The sequence below is a fragment of the Mobula hypostoma genome, chromosome 8, assembly GCF_963921235.1.
Source record: "Mobula hypostoma chromosome 8, sMobHyp1.1, whole genome shotgun sequence".
Lineage (NCBI taxonomy): Eukaryota > Metazoa > Chordata > Chondrichthyes > Myliobatiformes > Myliobatidae > Mobula > Mobula hypostoma.
In genome coordinates, this window is record NC_086104.1 from 109,726,884 (window position 1) to 109,745,954 (window position 19,071).

At 40.1% G+C, this 19,071-nt stretch overlaps 1 protein-coding gene across 6 annotated transcripts in view; it reads left to right on the top strand.

Moving 5' to 3' along the window:
* The window catches only part of afdna (afadin, adherens junction formation factor a), a 216,550-nt gene that overhangs the window by 8,667 nt on the left and 188,812 nt on the right, over positions 1-19,071 (top strand). For all 6 annotated transcript variants that reach the window (XM_063056597.1, XM_063056601.1, XM_063056602.1 and 3 more), the window contains exon 2: positions 16,668-16,863. In XM_063056597.1, the coding sequence (XP_062912667.1) occupies positions 16,668-16,863 (196 nt within the window). The remainder of the gene's footprint in view (positions 1-16,667; positions 16,864-19,071) is intronic.

Consider the following 19,071-nt stretch of genomic DNA (forward strand, 5'->3'; position numbering starts at 1 on the left):
AACCTTTCCTCAGTAAAAGTAGGGTAGTATTTTCTAAATAAGCCTATGATGGGGTAATGGTTTCTTAAGTTGTGCATAAATTAATTTCTGGACAATTGTTATTGACAAGGAAATTAATCATATCCATTTTGGTTGGCTGTGGTGTTGCTGCATTTTAAATTGAAATAATTCTGTTTTATGGAAACATCTGTGATTGAAAGCCATTTTTTAAAGTTATAAATTAATATAATCTTTGTGATAATTAGGTTGCTTCTTTTGCACATCTATAATTGACAATTGCACATCCTTGTATCAAGTTGATAAGTAAGTATTTGATGCCATTTACAGTTTTGCTTATCCTGGATTGCAAGTTTTGACTAGGAGTATTTTAGAAATGTACAAATAGATGTGAAGGGGAAATTTAATTTGTTTTGTGATTATATCTTGGCTTTGTGGGGTTTGAAAGTAAACCAAAAGCTCAGTTAAGCATTTTCTTGACATCTCAGTGACGATCTAAATTACCTCAGCATTAAAAAGGCAACTAGCAGTGTGGCACAACAAATAGTCCTGCTTATTCACTGCTCCTGCAACTTCAATTAAATCCTGACCTTGGGAGCTGTATAGTGAAATCTTAAAACCTTCTTCTTTTAACTGTGGGACCTCAAAATAAACCACTAAGACCAAAATATTGGAAAAAAACTTCTCAAACAATCTTGACGAACAAACAGTCCTGACGAAGGGTCTTGGCCCGAAACGTCGACTGTACCTCTTCCTAGAGATGCTGCCTGGCCTGCTGCATTCACCAATAACTTTGATGTGTGTTGCTTGAATTCCCAGCATCTGCAGAATTCCTTGTGTTTGCGGTGTCAAACAGTCTTCAGGTAGTCTGACATTTTACAAGACATTCTTGCTCTGTGGCCTCTATCTTGGTAAAATAGAGGACCTGTTCCCCAGCTGTAGCCATTTCTATTCAAGGGATGTATTTAAAGTAAAAATCGGTTCAACTCTGGATGAGAGTCCAATGATTGTTTCCTTAAAGAGGAAATTTTCTTCACATCCATAAAGCTAGTCAACCCTCAATGACTGGTTGTACTTAACTAGTTTGGCATCTATTTCCACCAGATTGAGAGATTAATGTATTAACTTTATAGATGGTATATTCTGAAGATTGAGCAATTTTAAATGTGCTTCACCAACTCATGAGCATCATGGAGCATGCTGGTGACCACTATTAAGGTACCTGAGCAGGTCACTGAAATGCAACTTGAGTGGATTGGACATCGTCAAATGGTAGATAAATGTTTTGAAAAGTAAGTTTTGTTTGGGCAGCTAAGGCTGGTTGTTCTTTAAGGTACTTCAAAGACAATTTGAGTAGACGGTTCAACTTGGCACTCTGGCTGTCTTGACAAAATAAATGTACAATATCAGGATTTGACAATGCTGCCTTCCACATGCAGACGAAAGATGCCAGAGTGCTATATTGCCAATTGTCAAAATTATGGGCTTTAGTGCTCAGAGTGCGGCTAAGTTGGAAAGTAGGGTGGGGGTTTTGTGGAGGGATACATTTTAAAGTCAGAAGTAGTAGCTAGTATTTTTACCATATGCTTGCTTAGGAATATTTGCAAGGCATTAATGGATTTGTGGGATTTTGTTTTAAAATCTTTAATATTAAAAGTCAGACTTCTATTTCTTTCTCGTCCTGAATAAAGTTTACCTAGTTTGCATAAAATTGAACATTGGGCTAGTTGAAATGCTTTCTAGTCAAATGTTTATTTAAAATGTGCAGATCAGCCAGCAACATGGTAAATCAGAGATTCTTTGACTTATGAATTGCTATAAATTTGTGGTTTCTATACTGATATGATTTTCATAAAGGAGATGCGTTTGGACATGGCCAATACACAGCCACAAAACTATTCCCATTTTCCTGACACTAGGACTTGTGGATAATTTTAAAAATTGAATATACTTGTCTAAGTTGGATGAACAATGTGTAAATTGATCAACTTTGGATAAAAATCTTTGTAAATTTGGATTCATCTAGTTCATGACTATGCTAGGGTTTTGCTGTTCTGGTGAGTTTTTTGGTGTGAGTGGAACAGGTGTATGTTTCTTTCCTCGCCACTCCCTCTCCTAGGAGATGCACTGTTCAATAAGTTGCATATCTTTTTCTATAGATTTCCTCCTTTCTGCTTTCCTGTGAACCGCTATTTTTGCCTAGCATACATCTGTCTGATACTGGCATGAACCTTGCAGATCTGTTTAAAATTCTTCATCTCCCCTTTCTGCTTCCTACATGGAATGCATATGAATTTTGCTTGTTATTGTTTTTAGCTGCAAATGGGAAAATACAATCATACATTGTGCAATACTCCAAATTAGACATATTTGTTCCGATTCATCTAACTTTGCTCTCATTCCTTATAATTGTCACCTAATTGTATAAATTTTTGTTTTCTCCCATATTTGGACACTTTCAGTTTATTATTTCTCTGCCTTTTTGCACTTGTTTTTGCTGACTGTGGTTGAATTTTATTCTGAGTACACTTCTGATGTTTATTTTCCTTCTCAGGCCCGATGCTAACTGAGTGATTCCATAAAAAGGTGTTGAGGAAGGGTCTTGGCCTGAAACTTCGGCTGCTCGTTCATTCCATGAATGTTGCCTAACCTGTTGAGTTCCTTCAGTGTTTTGTGTGTTGCTCTAGATTTCAATTATCTGCAGAATCCCTTGTCCCTGAAAAGATGCATTCCTGTTTCTTTCAAAACCTCTGCAAACAAGACATTTTTATTAAACGACCCTCAATCCTCTTCTTGAAAACTGGAAGAACAAGATATTGGCAATGAGGCAAAGTTACCACAATTTCAGCCCATTGTTTTACCAGTCCCCTGTTCACATTTCAAATCTTAAATATACCCACTCAGAGCAATGAAATGACTTTCAATAATTTTTACTTTATTTTGTTCTTGGATTAAAATTCAGACAGAAATTTTTCTTCTAGTAGTTGCCCAAGTTGTGAATACCTTTTCCGGATGTACACTGGAGTTATTTTTTAAATTGTAAGTTGTTTTGATAACAGGATTTGTTTTCTCATTTCAACTGAAATTTCTCTTTTTATGAGGATAGTTTCTGTCAGGGCTTTGGTGTTTGACTGAACCTTTTCCAGACTCTTCAATAATATTCATCAAAACACTAATACACTTCAAGTTCACCTCTCTAGATGAATTTTTCTTTGAGTGTACTCAGATTACAGGAAGTGTGGTGAATGGGATACTTGTGAGCCAGATGCTGAACCATTAGGATGTCTGACCATTGATGTTGCAGTTTATTGACTTTTACTGTATTACTTCCAATTTATCAATTTTGTTTTGAATAGCCTAAATTGCTATATCAACACTTTAATCCAGTTTTATTTGATCCCTTTTGGCAGTTCCTTTCCACCATCTGACCACTTGTGCTATTTTTATTCTGTTCATCAGGTTGCACGTTACTCTTAATAGTTTTTGGGTTTCTGTTACACATTTATACATATACATGTTCCTGTTGTCCACCTATGTTCTTCGAAGTCACCTTTATTGCTTTTTTAGTCCTGGAGCCCCTTAACTATCAAGCCGCAACTTTCCTTATTCAGCACGTGGCTGAGTAATATATCATATATCTTGGTGCCTGTAGCAAAACAAATATGAAGTCAGAATATTATGCAGTGAAACTTGCGATTCTTTATATGCTTACTCCCTACGTGTAGAGGCTAATATTGTTAATAACATTTTTTCAGACTTAAATTGTGAACTGAGAGCCTTAAATCTGTAGTTTCAGTTTTTTGACATTTTAATAAGTGATCTATTTTTATTAAGTGAATGATCACTCACTTGTCTGTGTTCTCTTAAAGGGAAGTGTTTTGTCAGTAGTTTAAGTATCTTGTAGACTTATAATAGAGGCAGTCCTTGGGGAATGAGGATGATTTTCTTCTACTCCAGATTGTGGGTTCTGAGGTGGCTAACGAGACCAGTGTGGGAACCATAGACTGATGGGTCAAGAGGAAGGAAGTTGTTGAGTAGTTTGTGGTGGTTAGCTTTTAAAACTGCTTATGCAGGGCTTCTCGTTACTAATGTGCATATTTTCAAATTGCTGCCTAAAATCTTGAATGCCCTTCACTGAAAAGACTGGTTGCTGTCAGAATGAGAACACTTCCCATGTTTCTGAATAGTTAGGTTATGAACTTAAGGGCATTACTTTTGAGGCCACGTTGGTTTGTGGCTTCTTACCCACTTCCGTCACTGATATTGCTTTCACTTTAAATGTTTTTGAGATTTTTGAATGAGCATTTAACATTTGGAGAAGGTTTTGGCTCTTACTGGAGTGTGGCATTTATTCATTTAACATTTCCATTAAAATAAAATCTCCATGGTCGTATAACTAAGGCAGGTATTACTGGTGCTGAGGATTGAGTAATGAAAGTCAAGAACTTTATTTATAACTGTGTATTAACTGATTAGTATAATTGATGGTGCAAGTTGTACTGAATTATGGAATTATTGCTCTGATATTTATTATGTACTGGACAGCCTGTTTCAGTGTATAACTTGGAAAAGCCGTTTAATACAAAAACACATTTTGTGTATAATTTAAGCTCCAAGAGATCCTGCAGGATCCTGATGGAATAAAGACTTGAGGGTTTAATAAAGTCAAGTAAAGGAAATTGATGTCCAGTATCAGTTACCATTTTTCCTTTAATGGTGTGTATATATTACAATCTGGTTACTTGGTTAAAGAAACTTGCCTGGAGTTATTTAAAAGCAAATAGAATGTTGGGGAACTGCAGATACTTAGCTGCACTTAGGCAAGTTTTGGACTTGTGTCTAAAATGAACCGAGTTGCCTATACACTGCGATGTCTTGTCACTGCACTGCATTTGTTTCCGGTGAGTTCTAATGCAATGAATTGGGCAACTTTGGAATTCCGACTCTAGAAATCCATCTCTTCAACCTTCAATCAGACCTGGTACAGAGTTAATTTCTATTAATTTGAATAAGGCCCACAGCTCTGTTTAGGTTAAAAAGAGTAAACAATGTTGGTTTTGGTTGTTAAATTACTTTATTTAAAAGTTGCGACTGTTTTAAAATGTTTGTTTTATTATTTATAATGCTAGTGCCAATCCTATACCAGAGCAACACTTTCTTTCTACTCTTGCAAATCTTTGTTCGTGATAAATTTTATCTCATTTCCCACTTGAAGTCTGCCAGAAAACCAGGCAGCACCACGTCTAAAGCATTACATTCAACATTTCAACCATTTGAGGCCTCCGTGAGTTGATGGTCGACCATTGATGTTGCATTCTAGCTGTTCAGATACACAAATCATGGCAGTATGATATTGAGTGTAAGCTGTTGCTCATGCAGCAGCTCCCCGCCCCCCAGACAGCTGATAAATCCAAAGGAATGACAGAGACCGCTTCAATTTGGCACCAGTGATGTTGCAGGAGTAGCCAGTCAGCATTGAACTCAATATTGAATTCCCTTAGGCTCTCCAACTCCAGATTTTCCCTCAGGGGTTACTCCTGAAGCTTTCCCATGAGTGGGTATAGCTGCAAGGCTTGGAGGTTTGAAATCAGAATTTTCTTCGTCCAAGATGAGTTGCCACCCAAGGCTGACAAGCCCCATCTGCCTGGAGTGACTGGTTTTATGGCACTGGTTACCCAGTTTTGCCTTTTGCCCTGTCAGTAGAAACAGTTCCACTGAGTTTAGTAGCTAAGCCCCATGTAAAGGGCAGAACCTGGACTTGGTTGTCAGAGGCTATTTGAGATGCACACTATTGGAAGCATTTAATGGGCCATGGGAGCTTATTCCCATTATGCCCCCACACCCTGGTATAACAACAAGAAGGAATCTTTCAACCACAGGCTGTGTTTAATTAACAAAACCTGCTTCACTCTTAATTTTTTTTTAATTCAATACCTTGATTCCAGCCCTTGAACTCCACCACCAAAAAAAGGAAAATCCCTCCATGATCTGTCCCACAAGATTTTAAATACTTGTATCTAATCTACCTTCTGCCTTCTCTTAAATGATTCTAACATCTTAATCTGTCTTTTTACCAGTACACCATTTCAGGAACCAATCACTTATGTTCTTGTCTATTTGACCAGCCTTTCTATATTATGTTGCTGTCTATCACATACCTTGTTTATAATTTGAATTTTTGTCAAATTTATGTGTACCAATGTCGAAATTTTACCTTTAACTCTTAAGATTAGGTAATCAATATTTATTAATTAAAAGCAGTTCCTTAAAAGTGATTCATTGGGGAATGCTTCTATTCTCTTCTCTTCCTCGAGTCTTTTTAAAAAAAACCTTTTAGCCCTCTGCCGTCTGTTTCTGTAACTTAGCCAGTATACTATAAATGACCCCTTTATACCAGGTGTTTCTATTTTTCAGTTTATCCAGTTCTAAGTCCACATCACATTAACTTCATTATTCTCAAGGCTATGATATTGGTTAAATATGATCTCTCCTTAACAAATTCATGTTGCTCAATCTTAATTAAAACTTTATCTTCCAAGTGACTATTAATTTTATTCCGATCATTGTTTCTTAAAGATTAAAACAAATTTTCTAATACTTCCAGCTATTAGTTTGGCATGTGGCCAAGTGGTTAGGCATTCGTCTAGTGATCTGAAGGCCGCTAGTTGGAGCCTCAGCTGTGGCAGCGTGTTTGTATGCTTGAGCAAGGCACTTAACCACACATTGCTCTAGTGCCTGTGCGAGGAGTGGCGCCCCACACAGACTTCCAGTCTGCGCCTGGTAAGGCATGAAAATGCCCGATGCAGGCCTCTCATGGTCTGAGTTGATGTACACTCCCTCCCAGCTATTACTTTTTAATTGGTGTCTTATATGTCGCCTGCTTTATTGTTAATTTAAAATTACCCCTTTAACTAGATAGGAAAAATGTGACATACTCATTTAGTACCTGATCACCTGTAATCTGCCTCCATGTGCAAGTTCTCATTTTTGTTCCACTCTTCCTTATTGGCTTCACTCTTGCAGGTATTTCCAATCTGTCAATGAAGACACTAGCTTTATCTGTTATACCTCTCTTGAGATCCAGTGAGTTCTGGTTTTGTCTCAACGTTTTTGAACTAGTTCTTCCTTAAAGGCAACACTTTGTTTTTTGAGTTGTATTTGCCACCTTGTGATTCCAATTGACCTCGGTCAGATCTGCTTTCAACACTGGGAGGATTATGAGTAGCATCTTGGTAAATGATCTCACTCTTCAGAGTGATACCTAAAACAACTAGCACGACAAATGTGCAAGAAGCCATATGCAACAATGGATGCTTAAATCATAAATTGTATAAAATTTTCAATAGTTCAAACAGGTTTATTATTTGGAACGCAAACATGAAGAGACATTGATCTCGCCGGCTCCAACACCTCAGGGCATATTCAAAACTCGGACTCCAGCAACGACCGTGGACACCTTCAAAGCGATTGAACTCCAGGCTGGGTCTTTATGTGCTGCTATTGTGACTCCCGTCTCCCCTTCCCCCACCGATACTCTGCAATCCCGTCTCCTTCAGATCCCATCGTCAGCTCCTGGGTCCTCAGAGGCTCCATCTTCCTCTCACCCCAACCCTCCCCTCTTCACTCACACCCCCAGCCTCCCCCCTCCCCCCTCTGATCCCAGCTCTCATTCGTGCCGGGTCTTTACCATCCCCTCCGGCCTTCAACTGTCTGAGGCAGAACGCTCTGTCCTCAGTAAGGGCCTCACCTTTGTCCCCCTTCGCCCACACCTCAGTGAGTTCCGTGTTCGCCATGATGCGGAACTCTTCTTCCTCCGTCTCCGAACCTACTTCTTCGGCAAGGACTCTTCCACCCCCACCGATGACCCCTTCTCCCATCTTCAACCCTCCCCTTCTTCATGGACACCCCGCTCTGGTCTCCTGCCTGCTCTGGATCTCTTTATCGCTAACTGCCGACGGGACATCAACCGTCTCGACTTCACCGCACCTTGTTCCCATTCCAACCTCACTCCTTCCGAACGCTCTGCTCTCGACTCCCTCCGCACTAATCCTAACCATACTATTAAACCCGCCGATAAGGGGGGTGCTGTTGTAGTCTGGCGTACTGACCTCTACCTTGCCGAGGCACAGCGGCAACTCGTGGATACCTCCTCTTATTTACCCCTCGATCGTGACCCCACTAAGGAGCACCAGGCTATTGTCTCCCACACCATCACCGACTTTATCCGCTCAGGGGATCTCCCATCCACTGCTACTAACCTTATAGTTCCCACACCTCGCACTTCCCGTTTCTACCTCCTACGCAAGATCCACAAACCTACCTGTCCTGGCAGACCTATTGTCTCAGCTTGCTCCTGCCCCACCGAACTCGTTTCTGCATACCTCGACACGGTTTTATCCCCCCTTGTTCAATCCCTTCCTACCTATGTTCGTGACACTTCTCACGCTCTTAAACTTTTCGATGATTTTAAGTTCCCTGGCCCCCAACGCTTTATTTTTACCATGGATGTCCAGTCCCTATATACTTCTATCCTCCATCAGGAAGGTCTCAAAGCTCTCCGCTTCTTTTTGGATTCCAGACCTAATCAGTTCCCCTCTACCACCACTCTGCTCCGTCTAGCGGAATTAGTCCTTACTCTTAATAATTTCTCCTTTGGCTCCTCCCACTTCCTCCAAACTAAAGGTGTAGTTATGGGCACCCGTATGGGTCCTAGCTAAGCCTGCCTTTTTGTTGGCTTTGTGGAACACTCTATGTTCCGTACCTATTCTGGTATCTGTCCCCCACTTTTCCTTCGCTACATCGACGACTGCATTGGTGCTGCTTCCTACACGCATACTGAGCTCGTTGACTTTACTAACTTTGCCTCCAACTTTCACCCTGCCCTCAAGTTTACCTGGTCCATTTCCGACACCTCCCTCCCCTTTCTAGATCTTTCTGTCTCCATCTCTGGAGACAACTTATCCACTGATGTCTACTATAAACCTACTGACTCTCACAGCTATCTGGACTATTCCTCTTCTCGCCCTGTCTCTTGCAAAAATGCCATCCCCTTCTCGCAATTCCTCTGTCTCCGCCGCATCTGCTCTCAGGATGAGGCTTTTCATTCCAGGACGAGGGAGATGTCCTCCTTTTTTGAAGAAAGGGGCTTCCCTTCCTCCACCATCAACTCTGCTCTCAAACGCATCTCCCCCATTTCACGCACATCTGCTCTCACTCCATCCTCCCGCCACCCCACTAGGAATAGGATTCCCCTGGTCCTCACCTACCACCCCACCAGCCTCCGGGTTCAACATATTATTCTCCGTAACTTCCGCCGCCTCCAACGGGACCCCACCACTAAGCACATCTTTCTTCCCCCCCCCCCCGCTTTCCGCAGGGATCACTCCCTACGCGACTCCCTTATCCATTTGTTCCCCCCCATCCCTCCCCACTGATCTCCCTCCTGACACTTATCCTTGTAAGCGGAACAAGTGCTACACATGCCCTTACACTTCCTCCCTTACCACCATTCAGGGCCCCAGAGTCCTTCCACGTGAGGCGACACTTTACCTGTGAGTCGGCTGGGGTGATATACTGCGTCCGGTGCTCCCGATGTGGCCTTCTATATATTGGCGAGACTCGACACAGACTGGGAGACTGCTTTGCTGAACACCTACGCTCTGTCCGCCAGAGAAAGCAGGATCTCCAAGTGGCCACACATTTTAATTCCATATCCCATTCCCATTCTGACATGTCTATCCACGGCCTCCTCTACTGTAAAGATGAAGCCACACTCAGGTTGGAGGAACAACACCTTATATTCCGTCTAGGTAGCCTTCAACCTGATGGCATGAACATTGACTTCTCTAACTTCCGCTAATGCCCCACCTCCCCCTCGTACCCCATCCATTATTTATTTATATACACACATTCTTTCTCTCTCTCTCCTTTTTCTCCCTCAGTCCCTCTGACTATACCCCTTGCCCATCCTCTGGGTTCTCCCCCCCCCCCGTCTTTCTCCCCGGACCTCCTGTCCCATGATCCTCTCATATCCCCTTTGCCAATCACCTGTCCAGCTCTTGGCTCCATCCCTCCCCCTCCTGTCTTCTCCTATCATTTTGGATCTCCCTCCCCCTCCCACTTTCAAATCTCTTACTAACTCTTCCTTCAGTTAGTCCTGACAAAGGTCTCGGCCTGAAACGTCGGCTGTACCTGTTCCTGGAGATGCTGCCTGGCCTGCTGCGTTCACCAGCAACTTTGATGTGTGTTGCACGAAGAGTCAATGATTTTTTTTGTGTGTGCACAAAAAATTTCTTGAACAGTAAAACGTCTTTCAAGCATGCATAGCAGCATAAAAACTGCTGCATGGACCAAATTTTTGCGTGAATCTTGTCTTTAATGTTTTTACTCCATTATAAATAGGCAGGCCAGTTAGTGTTGGAGGTGAGAGGAAAGGTAGCATGAGGTGAGATGGAGAAGTTAAATGTGACTACTTCAAGGCTGTAACACTTAAATGTTAATATAAACTTGCATAATGAGCTACTTACCACAAGACTGAAAGAATGCAATTTGATTGCCAAGTTACTCCCACGTGTTTAAGAATAATTTGTGTGTGGGGCTTGTTTTGGCAACTAGTGCAACTGGTTTCTATTGAATCAGCTGTAGGAAGTTGGAGGAAGACTGATGTTAATGGAATAGTTGAACAATAGTCCATTTCAAATTATTTGTAGTAGGTTCAAAATTTATGTTGGACTTGAAAATATGTTTGTATTTCTGAATATTTTTAATCGTGGCTTAGCAAAAAGTTGTGAAAATGGTTGAGCCTATTTTGATTTGGTTTATTGAAAAAAATTCATTGAGTTGAGCATGAAGAGAATACATTTCAGAATCCCCAATTGCCATTTTTATGTTTTAGCTTTTTTCATCTTATTTCCATTTAAAAGTCTCAAATTCTTCTGTGGTAACCCACTACCAGTAGTTTTTTTTTAACAGATTTCTGATCTTGAGCTGCTCACTATTGTTTGGATGGTAAAGGATAATTTTCCATTTGAAAATTGACAAAATACTACCTCTGCAAGAATCAAATTGGTAATTGGAGCAAAAACCTGCAAGTCTGAAACTAAAACGAACTACATAGCAGTAAACTTGGAGAAATGTGGTTGCCTTAGTTAGGGTATGAAGCTAATAGTCTATAGACTGAGACAGTGGCCAAAAGTGTTGAAGTTAGTAGCATAAGAATGGATTCTGATACTACTTGTAAATCTGTGAAGTGCACACGCTGTTGCAAGTAGGGGCTGAACTGTGATTCAGAAATTAAGGATGATTCTTTTTGTATTTGTTTTTGTATAAATCCAAGTATACGATATACTGCAACAAAATTTGAAAGGTGTGCATTTGAAATAAAAATGTGCACTCTGGTTTGCTGGATATTACTAAATGAGCAGGATAAAATTGATATTTTTTTTTAAAAAGCTGCTGGAAGGACTGAGGGTCAGGTAGGCATCTTTGGAGGGAAATAGGCAGTCAGTGTTTTGAGTTGAGACCCTTTATCTACATTGAGTGAGATTCTAGCATCTGTAGCTTTTTTTTTCTCCAGAAAAAAATGGGTAATCTAACAAGCAGACTGATGTATGGAACTAGAGGAAAAGTTGTTGGAGCCAGTGGTGATGGTCCTGCATTCAGATAGGCAGAATCTGGCATTCTTTTAGGATGTTTTATAAAGCAAATCATGTAGCAGTGTATAAATGGAATGTTTGGAGAGTGGAGGCAAGGGGGAGAGAATATAGCAGTGTTTACAGAAAAAAGATTATGCACAATTTTTATAAGAATGAACAGTGTAGAGCAGGGGTTTCCAGCTGGGGTCCATGGACCCCTCGGTTAATGCTAGGGCTCCATGGTATTAAAAAGGTTGGAAACCCGGCTCTAGAGAAAAGCTTGTGTAATGTGGAATGGCTCATTTCAGTAGATCAAATTTGAAGACACTATATAATATTAATGGTAAGACTCTTGGCATTGTGAAGGATCAACAAGATCTTGGGGTATGTGTCCATAGTGTACTCACGCTGCTGCACAGGTTACAGTGTTGTTAAAAAGGTGTATGGTCTGAGGGCCTTCGTCAACCGTGGGATTGAGTTCAATAGCCATGAGGTAATGTTACAGCTATACGAGACCTTGGTCAGACCCCATGTGGACTACTGTGTTCAGTCCTGGTTACCTTACTACAAGAAGGATGTAGATACTATAGAAAGAGTGCAGAGGAGATATACAAGGATGTTGCCTGGATTGGAGAGCATGCCTTATGAGAATAGGTTGAGTGAACTTGGCCTTTTCTCCTTGGAGTGACAGAAGATGAGCGGTGACCTGATAGAGGTGTATCAGATGATAGGCATTGATCATGTGGAAAGCCAGAGGCTTTTCCCATGGCTGAAATGGCTGACACGAGGGGCAGAGTTTTAAGGTGCTTGGAAGTAGGTACAAGGGGGATGTAAGGGGTAAGTTTTTCACAGTGATGGGTATATGGTATGCACTGCCAGCGACGGTGGTAGAGGTGGATCTAATAGGGTGTGTTAAGTGACTCTTAGATAGGTGCTTGGAGCTTTGAAAAATAGTGCCATGGGGTAGGGAAATTCCAGGCAGTTTCTAGAGTAAATTGCATGGTCAGAACAACATTGTGGGCTGAAGGACCTGCAATGTGCTGTAGATTGCTATGTTCTAAGTTCTTAATCATTTTTTGTCGAGCATTAAGTCAGAATAACTGAGAATTAGTCATAGAGTACAGAAACAGGCCCTTCATCCAAGTGATGAACTGTTATTCTGACTAGTTCCATTTTCGCATTCTGAAATTGAACCCTCCATACCACCAACATCCATGTACTTATCCAAATTTCTCTTGGAAGTTGAAATCGAACCTGCATCCACCACAACTTCTGCTAACAGCTTGATCCACATTCTCGTTACCCTCTGACTGAAGATTTCCCCCTCAGCTTCTCCTTGAATCTTCCATCTTTGACTCTTAACCAATAACCTCTAGTTCTAGTCTCACCCAACCGCAATGGCAAAAAGTCCTGCTTGCATTTACCCTATCTGTATCCTAAAATTTGTATACCTCCATCAAATCTCCCCTAATTCTCCTATGCTCCAGGGCACCCCAACCACAAACTGTTCCAGCTGCTGCCATCTGGGAAACTGTGCTGCAGCATAAAAGCTAGGACCTACAGGCTCCGGGACAGCTTCTTCCACCAGGCCATCGGACTGATTAATTCATGCTGATACAATTGTATTTCTGTGCTATACTGACTGACCTGTTCTACATAATATTTATTACAAATTACTATAAATTGCACATTTAGACAAAGCGTAACATAAAGATTTTCACTGGTGTGTGAAGGATGTAAGTAATCAAGTCAATTCAATGAAGTCGTAACTTATTCAACTTTCCTTAACTCGGGTCCTCAAGTCCCAGCAATATCTTTGTAAACTTTCTCACTATTCCATCTTTCCTGTCGGTAGGTAACCAGAACTGCACACAATGCTCCAAATTAGGCCTCACCAATGTCTTGTACAACTTCAGCATGACATCCTAACTCCTGTATTCATGCTGTCATTTATGAAAGTAAAATGGCAAAAGCTCTCTATACGACTTTATCTGTGAAGCCACTTTCAAGGATTTATGGATCTGTATTTTCAGATCCCTCTGTTCTACTGTGCTGTTCAATGCCCTACTGTGAAAGTCCTACCCTGATTTGTTCTCCCAAAGTGCAACACCTCACACTTGTCTGCATTAAATTCCATCTACCATTTTCAACCAATTTTTCCAGCTGGTCCAGCTCTCGCTACAAACTTTGGCCTTCCTTGCTCTCCACTGCAGCTGCCAATCTTGGTGTCATTCATAAATTTCCTGACATATGGTTAATTTGTAGTTTTAGTTGCAACATCTTCCTTGGCTCAATAATGTATTGAATTTTTACCCTTTCACTTAATGCACACTTGCCTTTATTCTGTCTTACTGATGTTATATTGAAACATTTCATTCGCATGTGCTTTTTATAACTATTTCAATCACCAATTCCATTGTCCAGTTTTATGGAGGAAACTGTTTATTATACTATAGGTTTGTACCTTCTGTTCATAGTCAGAGAAATTTCAGTTCCATAGCTCTGCTCTTATCCTTCCAAGACAATGGTAAACCTTTCATTTATTGATTGTTTTGTTTTAAAACAAAAAATACAAAGGTGCACAGGATTTTCCAGTTCTGCACTGAGATGAATGCATATCTCATCCTAAAGAAAGAATGGGAATGTGGAAATCCTTACACAACAGTAAGAACAAGTTTGTTTAAAATTATTTGATTTATCATCAACATAAATAAGACAGCAAGGTAGCACAACTGTTTGTGCTACCGTCTTAACAGATCTTGTTATAACAGGTAGGTGGTGGTAATGATTTATATAAGCATATGCCAACTGAAAGTGTTAACGAAGATGTGAATAGTTACTTGGATAACTTGGCAACTATCAAGTTTTTAATACTGTTTGCTTTAGTTGATTTTACATTGTGGACAGTAGGACCCTAAGATTGCCTTAATTCAAAGCATTGTCTCGTGGTCGATTCTAGAAACCAAATGTGATTAAGATTTACAGCTTGTGGTTGCTTGGTTGAGTAATGTGAGTCCATTAATGATTTTTTAATGAATTAATCTAAATGGCATTTAATCGGCATGAAAGTCTTAAAGTCATGGTCATAAAATTGTATAGTACTGAAGAAGCCCAGTTTGCCGATACCATGATGCCTATCTTAGCTAATTCTTCTGTTCCTTTCCTATTCAAGTACTTGTCCAAATGCCTTTTAAATGCTCTATCTGCCTTAGCACTTACTCTCAAAGCTCTTTCCATATAACCACAGCCATGGAAATAATTGCATGTTGAACCTCCTAGTTTTTATTCCTCCCCCCACAATAGGGAAAACTATTTAACCTGTCTATCCTTCATAATCTTATAAACCTTATAAGATCATCCCTTAGCATTCTGCATACCAATTTTGAAAAAACCCAGCCTATCCAATCTCAGTTCATAACTACAGCCCTCTATTCCACACAACAACCTGGTGAATCTCTTCAGGATGCTGCCACATCCTTCCTGTAGTGTGGTGTTGGATTCAAAAGTCTTCACCTATGAAGGCAAGCATGGCAAGTGCTGCCTGCTGTATTCTTTCCACCTGAGTTGCTATTTTCAGACATAAGATCAAGGAACAGAATTAGGCTATTCCATCACGGCTGATTTTTGTTGCTCTGAACCCCATTCTCTGTTTCTCCCCATAACCTTTAATGCTCCTACTAATCAAGAACCTATCAACTTCAATTTTAAATGTACTCAATGACTTGGCCTCCACAGTGAATTCCACAGATGTACCATCCTCTGGTTAAAGAAATTTCTCCTTATCTCTTTTCTAAAGTAATGTCCCTCTATTCCGAGCCTATGCTTTCTGGTCTAAGACTCCCACACCAGAGGAAACATTGCCTCCATGTCCAGTCTATGTAGGCCTTTCAATATTTGATAGATTTCAATGTTATTCATCTCTCCAACCTCCCCCCGCCCATACTGACACAGAGCTGTCAGAGCCTTACACATGAACGCTTTCATTCCTGGAATCATTCAAATGAACGTCTTTTGGACCCCCTCCAGTGCCAGCATATCCTTTCATAGATAAGGGACCCAAAACAGCTCAGTACTCCATGTACATCTAAAGTCCAACTGTACGTTAATGTTCCTGAGAACATTGTTATTTCTGTAATTTCAGTGCTGTTAATATTTGACTTACCAAAAAGCATTACCTCACCTTTGTCTGGAATATATTCCATCTGTTACCACTTCACTCAACTTTCCAACTGATGTGTCCCTCTGTATTCTTTCACAATTGTCTTTGCAATATCTACTACACAATTTTATAGTCAGCAAATTTACTAGTAAGTACACCTAAATTCTCAGCCAAGACATGATGTACATTTCGAATCATAATTATCCAAGTTATGTACCGTATGTATCCTCACAAAATGAAGCAGTCAATGCCTGTAGGTTATACAATTAGGAGCCTCAGATGAGACTGCAAATGCTGTAATCTGGAGAACAAACAATCTGCTGTATTCTGGGTTGGGCAGCATCTGTGGAAGGAAAGGAATTGTTGATATTTTAAATTGCATCAGAATAGAATGCATAGCTGAGATGGCCAATATAAAGAGGAATACTGAGAAGGGATCCAAAGTGATCAGTAAAAATTTAAGCAGGTTATGCTAATATCCAGTAGCCTGTCCTGGTTCAGCCATGTAGATAATACAACCAAGAAAGTGCACCAGTGCCTCTGCTTCCACATGTCACTTAATGCATCACGACTGCAGAGTTGTGGACTCAGTTCAACGCATCATACAAGTGAGCCACCCCTCATATATTTGTCATCAACACATTGCAGGAGTATCTTCATAGATGAAGGGATGTAACTTTAGAGTTTTAAATCTGGATTATTAAAAAGACAACAGTGGAATACCGTTTTAAGAAGTCAGTATTATTGCTTAATGTGATTTTTTTGAGAGAAAGCAGGAAAGAAGTTCTAATGTGCTCAATGTCTTTTATAATTTAATGCCTGGCTTTGTACTTAAGATGTAATATGTATTTACTAATCTTTGATTTTTAATTTCCTAGGATTTGGAGTTCCATGGTGTGATGAGATTTTATTTTCAAGACAAAGTAGCTGGAAACTTTGCAACAAAGTGCATCAGGGTGTCCAGCACAGCCACAACACAAGATGTCATAGAAACTCTTGCAGAGAAATTCCGGCCAGACATGCGGATGTTGTCTTCTCCTAGATACTCACTTTATGAAGTGCACGTTAGCGGTGGTAAGTTTCACTGAACTTCTTTATCTAGATGTGCAAATTCTTACCACGTTAGAGTAGTTATATCATGATCCTGGATTTGTTATTTTAAGATTTCTATAGGACAGGTACCTCTCTTTGCATTTAACAAAACAGAGGCTTCAGTGTGTTTTGATGTTGCAGATACAGTTGCAAGAAAAAGTTTCTGAAACTTTTGCAATACTTGGTTTTCTGCATTGCTCGTAAAAAGTGGTCTGATCTTCATCTTAGTCACAATAATAGATAAACACAATCTGCCTAAACTAATAACACACAAACAATTGTACCACTCGTGCCTTTATTGAACATGTTTAATCATTCACAGTCCAGGCAGGAAAAAGTATGTGAAACCTTGTATTTAATATCCAGTTGAACTTTCTTTAGCAGCAAAAACCTCCACCAAATGTTTCCTGTAGCTGCTGATCAGACTTGCACAAGTGGGGGGAAGTTTTAGACCAGGGGTAAGCAACCATAAGCACAAATGATTTTCCAGCATGCGTTACTCATTAATTTGAGGCAAAACATAACTAGGTGTATTTCAATGGATAATTCCCATATTTCAAGTTTTTTTATGGCATTTATCTGGCCCACTGTCCACTCATTAATAAGCGATCCGGCCCACTGAGGCAAAAAAGGTTGTCGACCCCTGTTTTAGACCATTCCTCCATACAAAGCTGTTTCAGTTCATCAATATTTCTGGGATACTTTGTATAAACCGCCCTTGGCCTCATCTCGAACAATAATGAGGTGGCCTACAGGGAAGAAAGCCGTCTCTCTGACACAGTGGTGTCAAGAAAACAACCTCTCCCTCAATGTCGCAAAAACAAAGCAGCTGGTTGTGGATTACAGGAGGAATGGAGATGGGCTAACCCCTATTGACATCAATGAATCTGGGGTTGAGAGGGTAAACAGCTTCAAGTTTCTCAGCATCCACATCACCGAGGACCTCGTGTGAGGAATTGAGGATATAAAAAGATCATTTTGAACCTCTGGCTAAAGGAATTTATGTACTGAAGTAAACTCTGTCTTCAGCAGTTAGCTAAAAACTGGCTTATCTAGTTCTGCCTTGGTTTGCAGAGAGACATTGAGAGTTTGATAACATTGTACATTGAACCCTCGTTTGAGTAGGGAGAGGAGGACTCACTGATAAGGACAGGAATGAACATCCATCTGTAATTAAGTCAGGGCCTAGCAAAGGCTATAACTGATAAAGGACTGGACAGTGCATCCATCTGTAGTTAAACCTTAGTGGACTCTCTTATATAAGTAATTAAGTTTTGCACCAACAGACTTTGTGGGCGTACCAGTTCAAATAACATCTTACAACAGTAATGTATGGGGCTTACTATGTATAAATATACGGCTGTATATTTATAAGTGGGTCCATTTGTTGGATGGTGGCAGTACTTACATACCTTCCCTTTGACAACTGGGTCTCAAACTCCTGCAGGAGGCTGCGCAATAAACTGTTGTAATTATAAGAAGTTGGTCTCCTAAGTTTATTCAGATTCGACTTTAACACGTGCACTGTGCACACCAGCTGCCAGCTGTGTGGTGGAAAAAGGCACAACAGTGCTTCTTTCACCTCAGATGGTTGAGGATGTTTGTTATGGGCCTCCAAATCCTAAGAACTTTCTACAGGGGCACAATTGAGAGCATCCTGACTGGCTGCATCACTGGAAAGATTCAATCTTGGCCCGGGATTTATTTCCTGGATCAAACTGATCTATCATGTTCCCATGGCTGCTGTTATAACTAATAATCAAAAATCTCCTTGGATTACATAGGGGTACCTGAGAGGGATACACTCTTAGCCCTTTATTATTCAATTTAGCCTTGGAACCCCTTGCTACTTGCTATTGCTGTTAGAGATTCTAACACAGTTCACGGTATTAAGAGAGGGGACAAAATACATAAGGTTTTGTTATATGCAAAATGACCTGTTAGTTTACATTTCAGATCCTAGGAAATCTATTCCTTCTATGTTATCTATACTTTCTGAATTTAGTAGTTTTTTTGGTTATAAATTAAATTTACATAAAAGTGAGTTATTTCCTATTAATAATTACTCGGTTCCAAATCATCAAATACCTTTTACTATTGCTAAAAATTACTTTACCCATCTTGGTATTAAAATTACTAAAAATTTTAAGGATCTATATGCATATAATTTTTTTCCATTAATTGACTACA